This window comes from Serinus canaria, chromosome 1 (genome assembly GCF_022539315.1).
Source record: "Serinus canaria isolate serCan28SL12 chromosome 1, serCan2020, whole genome shotgun sequence".
Taxonomy (NCBI): Eukaryota; Metazoa; Chordata; class Aves; order Passeriformes; family Fringillidae; genus Serinus; species Serinus canaria.
In genome coordinates, this window is record NC_066313.1 from 59,503,072 (window position 1) to 59,513,477 (window position 10,406).

The window sequence follows — 10,406 nt, forward strand, 5'->3', positions numbered from 1 at the left end:
CTCAAATAGATGAGTTCTCATCTCACTGTCTTGCTCTGAGGATGAATACTTCACCCAAACTTTGAAGATGGAAAATAGGTCAGAATAGTTAGTACACTACATTAAATTAATGCTGCCAGGGCTGCTGGGAATAGACAAACTTCTAACTTGGTGCTTAAAATGCGAGTCCTCTTGATCTGAACAGTTGAAATAATCCCTAACAATGTATTTCAGTTAAAGTGTTTGCTACTTAGCAGCAGTGTTAGCTAGCAATATGCAAACCTGCAACTTCAACCTGTAAGCCTGTACTTGTTTTTACAAGCAGCGGAATAAATGACTGAATGCATTATAAATGATTCAACGTTTCTTCATTCAGAACAATGTTTTCTAAGCACCTGTTCAAAGTACTCTCATCAGAAATAAAATGAGAGTTGAAATTTGGCCTTTAAAATTCACTGTGTAATGAAACTAAAATGCAAATATAGCAGAAATCACTGAAACATTCAGATAGAACATACCAGAAAGATTATGTTAGTTAGCAATCTGCATATAAGAATAAAGTATTTTTGTCATCCATAATGTGAAAAACAGAGCTGTATAACTTCATATGTCTTTGTGAGCTAAAATCCTTGAATGTCACCATCTCAGAATGCAGATGACAGTTTTATCTTATCTGCTGGTAGAGTATGGTACAGAGAGTGGAAAGGAAATAGCAATGCTGCCTGCACAAGTACTTTTGCATGTTTTAACTCAGGAAACTGTAAATTATGACATGTTGCAAATAACTTTCAAATAGTTTCCTAAAAATAATTCTCACACTATTAAAATAGAGCATAAAATTAATTTCTGAAACTTTTATCTCACTGGGCAACTACTAATACTATACAAACCTATAGGAAACAAGGGTGCCAAATACGTTTATTTCCACTCTAAGTTTCACTAGACATCTCTTTAAACTCAAATTATTTCAGTAATGCAGCTAAACATGCATAGCTCCTCAAACTCCAGCTCTGAAGAAGAGTGGTCTAAATAAAGTTGTTAGTTTCAGCTGGCTAATTAATTAAAAGATTAATTTTTTTTGCATTTTTTTTCTCTCTAAATTACACAGATGAGAGGAATGTACAAAGAAACTAATGTCTGCAAGAAGATGGTGAGAAGCATAGTAGAGGGAAGGTGGCAGTCAGCTTTCAGCATGGCCCTGATAAGGCACATTAATTATGAAAATAAACACTCTGCATATTAGGCTGATGATTTCTTTGTGGCAGAGGTGCCTTGTAACTGCAGTTGTGCCAAACTGCAAGGTATTTTGGGACACAGGCCACTGCTCCCAGAAAGTTCACTGCTTTCAACCAGGAGGTGAAATAGTCATGGGCTACCCACCAAATTCATGTGTTTGAGTACTTTAAGGCAATCTTCCCAAAGCAGCAGTTAGGGGCAGAAACTTTGCAATGACACCCCCGCCAGTAATCAAGGGTTTGTCACTGCTGTCAGGGAGGCCAAGTTTTGCTAATCTAATAATGATAAAGCCTTGGAGATTGCACCTCCAAGGCTGTGTTGGAGTCTGTTTTAATTTGATCCCAGATTTCCTTAGGCCTGGTAGCCATTTAAGAGTTTCAGAGTTTCAAATTGTAATACACCATAGATTGTGGAATCTTAGAATCATAGAATGGTTTGTGTTGCAAATTGCCTTAGAGATCTCCTGTTTCCAAACCCTCTAGTGTGGACAGGAAACCTTCCATTACACCAGGATGCTCAGAACTCCATCCAACCTGGCCATGAAGACTTCCAGGAATGAAGTTCCACAACTTCTCTGGGCCACTTGTTTCAGTGCTTCACCATCCCCACAGTAAAGATTTTCTTCCAGATATCTAGTCTAAACCTACCCTTTTTCAGTTTTGTTATAAAATAAAAGGTGATAATTCATTTATCTCCAAGGCTTTATCATGATTAGATTAGATGAAATCTAATGCTATTGCACCTCTCCTTGGATGTCCTGCTAAGAGAGTGGCAGCTTTGTACATTCTTCTCAGTGGACTGTGGCACAGTTGCATGTTTGAACCCTGATACTGAAAAATGGAAATAAATGACCATATGATTAAATGTTTTCTGAGTTTTTGACACAAGAAAAAGGAAATAGCTCTAATTCCCTTTCTACACTCTTACATCTCATCCTTTATTGATATTCAGCCAGGTGTTAGGTTAGTTTTGCATCAAAACAATAACTTCAAAGAGTTCTTTAAAAAGAATAAAATGAAGGAGAAAGAGAAGACTGATTTTCTCTGTCCACTGCCACTGGGCTCACTGCCCATTTCTTGTCTTTCATTTTTTAATTTGTTAATTCTAATGAAAAAGTGTTTGCATAGCAAGTTCGGGAGACTTTGGAAACATAAGACATAGGACAATCTCATTTTTTATAAAAATGAACAAAGGGCACCCACTCTAAGATTGATCAGTGGATACTGTAAATGAATGAGACATTTATTTTTGTGCCAGCTCAACTACCAGTGTCAACAAGATTTGCATACATTTTGGCAAGTGCACTGCACAAGGTGGTAATAAAATAGGCCTTTTATATCTGAGTCTAATTTAGTTCAGTTATACTCGTTAAAAATGTGTTTTCATGTGAAAGGAATTTCAGGAAGGGATACTTTGGAAACAGAAACATGTTTGCTATACAGCCAGTATGAAGAATTTTACAGCTGAGAAAAAGTATTTTTTAGGAAGAAATTCCCAGGTTCTACAAATGTAAGAATCCTGTTTTGTTGGTTTTTTAATCATTTTTAGGCTCATTATTGCAGGTTTAACTATTATGCTTGATGTTAATAGCTGTATATTTTTTTTTAAGTGACACAAAATAAGGAGTAAAAAATCCAGCCCACTGTGTATTTTGCCATTTTCAGTGACATTACCCACAGAAAAACTACTCACAGAAGGCAAAAAATGTGCTCTACAAGGTCTTATTCAGTATCAATTCCTCTGTACAAGTAAGTGTTGGTACGGCTGCAGGTGCGATTTTAAACCCATTTTCTTTAAATGTGTAGAAAATCATGAGTGAAATGCTTCACGAGCAGTGCTTTGGCTTTAACAGGCTCGTAACATTGCGTTTTATTGCGCATTAGGAACACGCTTCATCTAAACAAACAAACAAAAAAAGAAAAGGCAACAGGAACAGCATGTTCGACCAAAGCTTAATCAAACAGGGTCAAGCCTATGTCTTTGTCAAACCTGAATAAAAGCATCTGCCCAGTGTTATATGAACACACACTGAAGGATCAGGATTATTTTTTAATTGCATTTCTTAAGTCTTGGGTTGGCTCCTGTTTAAACTGTCTTGAGAATATATTGGACTGCTAATTGAAATAAGAGAAGAGCAATGAAAAGAATCCTGTCTTTCAGTTACCTTGCCTCCTTACTGAAGAGAAAAATGCAGAGGATCTAGCTTCAGCACCACAGCAATGCACAGTATATGTAATACTGAAGCTGTTTCCAAAGATATAATGTAATTTTTCTTCAGAGATAAGTAACAAAGTCTTTTTGCGCCAAATGCATTTCAGGGATACATACCATTTTTATATTTTGATAAGATGAAAATAAAGGAAAAGAGGTGATTGACCACAAAGCTCTGACAGGCTGAATTAAATTTTATGAAACACAGTTATCAAATCATGGCCAAACAGAAAATATTCTAACTTGAAAAAAAAAATCCTATAGCCAGGATGGCAAAATTATGGGTATCATGCTAATACTTTTATTTTGACTAAGTACAACCAGTATCTATTAGAAACCCTAACATTTCAGTAGGTTCAAGATAAAGTAATGTGCCAGTCACAGAGAGAAAAATCAAAAACTGCCTCAAATTGCATTCCCTACTTTCAAAACAGGTATGAGCTGCCTCACCACTTACAGCAGCTGACCTACAGTTGTCTTTGCTGGTAATTTCAAGAAGCACAGCATAAACTGTCATTAATGATTTTCAAATGTACTAATTTGTGAAAGTATTATGACATGTCACACGAGAGAGCCAGCACCTAAGAACTTGTGAAAAATGCATTTCTTATAACTGAAATAATATTTATAGCTTTATAATTAAAATTCTAGGAGAGAGAGAATAAGTTATTATGAAAATATATAGCTTTAATTTGCAGACATATAAACACTTTTGGTACATTACAGACATATGATGCAAGAAATCAAAATAATAATTTTTAAGCATAACACTAATTTATCTTGTTCACACAGAGAAATTTGATGCAATCATCATACAAAAGATAGTTCTCAGCTCTTAAAATGAAGTGAAAGTAATACATCACTGATAAAATTGCTGCTTTGTTGCAGAGGATACAGCAAAGAATAAATTATCAAGAAAATATGCCACCAGTCTTACAAGTTAGATTCTGGATCTAATCCAAAATCAAAGCCAATGAAAAGGAGCCAGGAATGGTCGCCAAAAGTCAGAAACAAGATCTTTCACATGAAATACCAATCCAGAAAGGAGCAACAGTCAGAACAAAAAAAGTCCTACAATTCCTTAGAATGTGAAGTGATTTTTGTTTTCATCTGGCAGATCAGATTCAGAAGTAACACATAACAAAAATCTACTGCACAACCCAACTGATGGAGTACTATTGACAGATTGCTCAAAGTACAAAAAAATACCACCACTTTTGTGACAACTAAGGATTTAGCCATTCCCTTGCTTCCTTGCATCTGGCATGGTTATGAGGATGAGGATGGGGGCTCTGTCATTATTTGCTTTAGGAAATATTAAATATAATTTTTCCATAGAAATGACCAGCAGATTGCTGGAGCAAATGATAATGAGAGTGGAATCTGGAGAAAAATGAATGATATGTCACAGCAGTTCAGATTCTCATTACAATATCTTGCATTCTTGCTCAACAGGAATTGCACTTCTTGTTAATGCCTCTTCTATCCTACTGTACAAGCTTTACTTGTGAGGTAATAAACATTCTGGTTTTCATTACTAGTGCATTTTAACATATTTATTCTTTTTATTATACATACATCGGGACAGACATTTCTTTCTTTTTTTTTTTTTTTTTTTTTTGTAGTGGTTAAATGTCTGTATGCCAATGGGTATTTTATATTAAAATCAATATATTTAAAATATATTCTGTTTATCTCATGGACAGTACCTTGAACAGTTCCCTGCTCAGGAGCATCTGATGCCCTCTCGTGGTTAAAAAGACTTTTAAAACTTGAGTTTAAAAGAATCATCTTACCTTCACCCTTTTTATGTTCACTGATCTTATTGATTTATGAAAGCTGGAAATGACATCCACGTTTTTATAGTCAGGGTGCTAGCTGTTAGTTACTAACGTTTCATAAAAAAGCTGTACACTGAAATTGAATTTAAAAAACTGTAAACAGCTATTTACAATTATAATATTAAGTTATAAATTAGCAGTCCTTCATTTCCACCTCCGTCAATACAACCTACAGCTAGGTGTTTTAGTGTCCTCCAGGGTTTTTCAGATGTTGGACTTATACACAAAGAAACATCAAATGTTAGAAATCTCCACTGGTTTTTTCTCCAACATGTGCAGGTTGATTCTTCCATTTAATGGGATTTGTACTTCCAAGTTTTCATCTGCTCTGTGATGCTTTTTCCCTTTTCTTAGACAAATGTAAATTCCCATCCCCGTTACTAAAGCAATTGAACCCAAGCTTATTATGGAAAGAGCTACCAAGGTAGGCATGCAGGATGCTGACTCCATTTTTTTATGTGTAGGCTCTATGGATATTTGTGGCTGCTTTTCTTCTACACTGATATCAGGCTCCTTCCTTAACAAGCTTTCAATGTAGCTCTCATTGCTGACGGTATCATTGACAAAAAGGTTCACCATGACAGTGGAATGGAGAGGCTCTGGGTAGCCGTGATCACTAACTTTTACAAGCAGCCGATAGAGGCCATAGTCATTCTGCATCAGGGACTCTTCCAAGGTGATATTTCCAGTTTTGGGGTCAATCCTGAATGACTCGGGTCGAGGGCCTCTTCTTCCTATGATACTGTAAGCTATGACTGCATTCATGCCCGTGTCCTTATCGACAGCATAGACCTCAGTGATGGGAGAGCCAGGAAGGGTAGAAGGAAGGACTAGCAAGTACGACATATTAGACTGAGGGAACAGGACCAAAGGAGGGTTGTCATTTATGTCCAAAAGAAGGATAGTTATTTTTGCTGTAGAAGATAGGGCAGGATCACCGCCATCAACTGCTTCAATCCACAGAACGTAGGAGCTTTGCTGCTCCCTGTCCAGGGAGACTTTAGCTCTCAAAACTCCTTTTCCAGTATCTATAACAAAAATATCACTTCCGTTCAGAACTGAAAGGGCAACCCATCCATTTTGCCCTGCATCAGCATCTGTGACACTTATAACTCCAATTTCACCAAAACCTGGAAAGTTTTCTGGCACAAAAAAGCTGAAATCCTTATTGATAAATCTTGGACTGTTGTCATTTTTATCCAATACAGTGATGGTGACAGTTGCTATTGATTCTCTTGGAGGGAATCCAGAATCTACTGCTTTGACAGTGTATCGGTATTTCTCTTTTTCTTCTCTGTCCAGTTGGGTGGAAACTGTAAGAACTCCTGTGTTTTTATCTAAAGCAAAATAGGAAGGGGCATCAGGACCTAAGAAATAGGACACTTGCCCTCTTTCTCCGCTGTCAGCATCAGTAGCATGCAGTTTGGTCAAAAAAGCATTGGGGACATTGTTCTCCTCAATGGACAATTCTATCAGCTGTTCAGAGAAAACTGGTGAATTGTCATTGTCATCCAGAACCTGTATTTTGACAACTTTCTTGACATGAAATCCTTCAGAGTTCCACGCAATTACAGAGATTTCATACAGCTGCTGTGTCTCAAAGTCCAAAGGCTTCGTGGTCTCCAACAGGTATTCATTGTTGTATGGCTTGTACGGTGAAAGTCTGAAAGGCCCATCACCATCCAAATAGCAACTGACTTTGTATTTTTCATCAGGGTCTTTGATGGTAAAAAATGCTATGGGGGTGTTGATAGGCTCAAGTTCCTTTAAGTAGACCACCCCTTCCACTTCATTAGCTATGAAACGAGGAACAACTTCAGGGGGCCTCATCATGACTTTGATGATGGTCACCAGCACCGTAATCACAGCAGGAATACAGCCAGGACCGTTGCCCAGTATGATCAGCCTGTGCAGCCTTGGAGTGTCCCCATCAACTTTAGTGGAGAGTGTGATCGTTCCTGTGCTTTCGTTCAGATGGAACAAGTCTCTGGATGGCTGGGGGACCTTCTGGCTGTAGGAGTAGGTGATCTGGGCATTGGATCCAAGGTCCATGTCCACCGCGTGCACAGTAGCCACGTGTGTCCCTAGGCTGGAATTCCCATAGAGAGTGACGTTGAGCTGCGATTCATTGAACTGGGGGCAGTTGTCATTGATGTCACTGATGCCAATAGTGAGGGTGGCGCTGCCCACGAGTGGAGGAGTCCCCCCATCCTCAGCGACGATGACTGTCACATACTCGTCCTGTGTCTCCCTGTCCAGTGCCCCCATAACAATCAGGTAGGGAGTCCTCTCCCCATTCTCATTCTCCTCCACATCCAGGGTGAAGACCCCGTAGTTATCTCGCAGGCGGTAGGTCTGGACACCATTGGTGCCCATGTCAGGGTCAAGGGCGGGGTGCTCGATAGCCAGGCGGGTGTTCACAGGCGCATTCTCAGGCACCGAGAGGCGGATGTGGGGCACAGGGAAGCGGGGAGCGTTGTCGTTGACATCACGGATAGCAATTTTTACCTTCACCAGGCGAAAGTACTCCTGTGGCAGTACCAGCACATCCAGCAGCAGTAGGCATGACTCTGGCGAAGGGGAGGAAGAGGAGACAGCAGCCGATCCCCCGAAGATGGTGGCCCCACTGCTTTCCACGCATAGAGTTTCCCGGTCTATCTCCACCGCTGAGGTGTGCAGCTCTCCAGAGCGGTTGTCCAGCTGCACATACTGTCCGCCCAAGCCATGGGAGGCCAGGGTGAAGGAGAGTGGGGGCTGCAGAGATGCAGCTTGCTGGCCACCAGCCGTTGGGAGCCGCAGGTCACGGGCCAGGCTGCCGATGAGCACCCCAGCAGGCAGCCCCTCGTTGAGGCTGTAGAAGAGCTCAGTGGCGCGGCTGTAACTGGCAAAGCAGTTGAAAGGCCCAACGAAGAGCAGGAAGAGGAGCAAGTGCTAAGAAAGAGAAGCATAGGGGTGTAAGGAAGGGCTGGCAATTCCCCCGCCCACTGCCTCCCCACTTCCACTTCGAGCAGCGAGTGCTGCATCTGCAACATGAAGCCGTCCTCCCTCTCCCCACCATCCTCTCAGTACAGCAGCTACTTCCAGGGCATCACCATCTGTACCCTCCAGGCAACACCAGCTGCATCCCCCACAGCAAATACGCAGCGCCAGGATGGCCCCGGGGCACCCTGCCTCCCCCCGCCCCCCAGCAGCACTTGCGCCCCGACGTGCCATTTTCCCTCTTGCCCCCGCCCCAAGCTCGCCAATCTCACCAGCGGCACCTTTACTCCCAACAACAAGCGCATCCCAAACCGGGGCATCCCCTTGCACATCCCCAAACATTTGCTCGCCCCCTTCCCCTTCCACAGCACAAATGCGGAACGCGTCCCTCGCTGCCCCTTCCCCCAGCCCCGTCCCGAAAGCTGTTTTTCCCGCATGTTCACGGGTCCCGCGGTGCAGCGGGGAGGCGGCCCGCTCCGCGGAGCCCGCGGGGGTCCCGGCGGAGGTGTCGCGCTCCTGGGGGGTCCTAGCCTGTCTCGGTCGCGGAGCCGGTGGCTCCAGCCCCGCGGTAACGGGTCCCCGGCCACCCCCGCGCCACACCGCAGGGTCGCTCTGCTGCCGGCGGACAACGCGAGCTGCGCAGAGGAGCCGCGGAGCGGAGGGGCTGCGCGGAGCAAGTTGTCCGCGCTGGCGAGCGTGTCGCCCGCTACCCACAGATGGAAAGGAGCTCCCCGAAAGTAACTTCAGGCATCGTCTCCACGAAGGAAATTTTTCCTCCTTCCCGTCTTTCTAATCACCCATTCGCTTTTCCGCGGCTCTCTGCCACAATCCGCGCCGGCAGCAGCAACAAATATAAACTTTTCGCGGCTGCCCTGATCTTTGGAGAGAAAAAGACGCAACAAACATATCCACGCATACACGGTCTGCCTGTTTGGTTGTTTTTTTGGTGCTTTCTCTGCCAATTTGTTGCCAATTTCGTTGCTGCGTGCGAAGTAGGGCTCGGGTGGCCGGACGCGGCGCGTCCCCCCCTCCCGCAGCCCGGCTCTCACCTGCAGGCTGCCGCGGGCGCCGGAGCTGCCGCGACCGCCCGGGGGCCCCATGCCCGGCCACCGCTGCCGCCGCCGGCTGCGCTCCGGCAGCCCGTCCGCTCCGCCGCCCGCCCGGCGCTTCTGCTCCCCGCGGCTGCCCATTCCGCCGCCGCCGCCGCCGCCGCCGCCGCGCTGGGTTGGGCTGGGATGTGCGCGCCGCCCAGGACACTCCCCCTCCGCCGCGGGAAGGGCCGGAGCGGGGGAACAGTCACGGGCTCGGCCGGGAGGGGGGCGGGCGGGCGAGACGCGGGGGCGCGTCCGTGGAGGCTGCGGCAGCGCCTTGGGCAGCGGGCAGGGAGCACAGCGGGCAGGGAGCACAGCGGGCAGCGGGCTGGGAGGGAAGCGGGGCAAGGAGCACAGCGGGCAGCCGGCAGGGAGCACATTGGCAGCGGGCAGGGAGGGAAGCGGGCAGCGGGCGGGGAGCACAGCGGGCAGGGAGGGAAGCGGCCGCCGTGCTGAGCCCAGCGGTGCTGCCACAGCGGAATGTGTGTGCTCGCCCGGGCAGCGCTGGGACCACGGAAAGAAGGTAGACCCGTCTGGAAACTAAGGCGGGAAAAAGATATTAAAAATGAAAATAAACTCGTCTTGTTCTTCGTCTGTAGAAAGCGGACGGAGAGCGATTTTTTACACGGGCCGATAGTGATCGGACAAGGGGAGCAGTTTTGAACTAAAAGAGGACAGATTTAAATGAGGTGTTAGGGAAGGAATTGTTTACTCCGAGGGTGGCGAGGCACTGGAACAAGTTGCCCAGGGAGCCTGCGGGTGCCCTATCCCTGGACATGTTCAATGCCAGAGTGGATGGGGCCCTGAGCAACCTGATCTAATGGGTATCCCTGCTCTTCACCGGCGGGGTTGGAACTAAGATGATGTGTAAATTTGCTTCCATCCCAAACCATTCTGAGATTCTGTGTTGTGGCGCGAGTGTCAGCAGGCAAATGGAGAATTAACGGCTGCATTGGCATTGCGGAGCCTTGGTGAATTGAGCAGCTTGTTCCTGCACGAAATGAAAGTCATGTTTTTGAAGAGATTTGTGAGCATTTGATTGGTGGAAAGAGTGTCCTGCTGAATTAGA

General features: G+C 44.8%; 1 protein-coding gene across 1 annotated transcript; it reads right to left on the reverse strand.

The window, feature by feature from the left end:
- Positions 1-3,996: 3,996 nt before the first annotated feature.
- Positions 3,997-9,358, reverse strand: PCDH20 (protocadherin 20). The gene is made up of 2 exons (XM_050978864.1): positions 9,296-9,358; positions 3,997-8,198 (listed from the first exon to the last, which is right to left on the reverse strand). The coding sequence occupies exons 1-2, from the start codon at positions 9,344-9,346 to the stop codon at positions 5,502-5,504; spliced, it is 2,748 nt and encodes a 915-aa protein (XP_050834821.1). The 5' UTR covers positions 9,347-9,358; the 3' UTR covers positions 3,997-5,501.
- Positions 9,359-10,406: the final 1,048 nt, after the last annotated feature.

Coding starts and splice junctions, on each gene's coding strand:
- PCDH20 (XM_050978864.1), bottom strand. CDS start 9,346: ATGGGGCCCCCGGGCGGTCGCGGCAGCTCCGGCGCCCGCGGCAGCCTG. Junction 8,199..9,295: donor GCGCCCGCGGCAGCCTGCAG/GTGAGAGCCGGG, acceptor TCTCTTTCTTAG/CACTTGCTCCTCTTCCTGCT.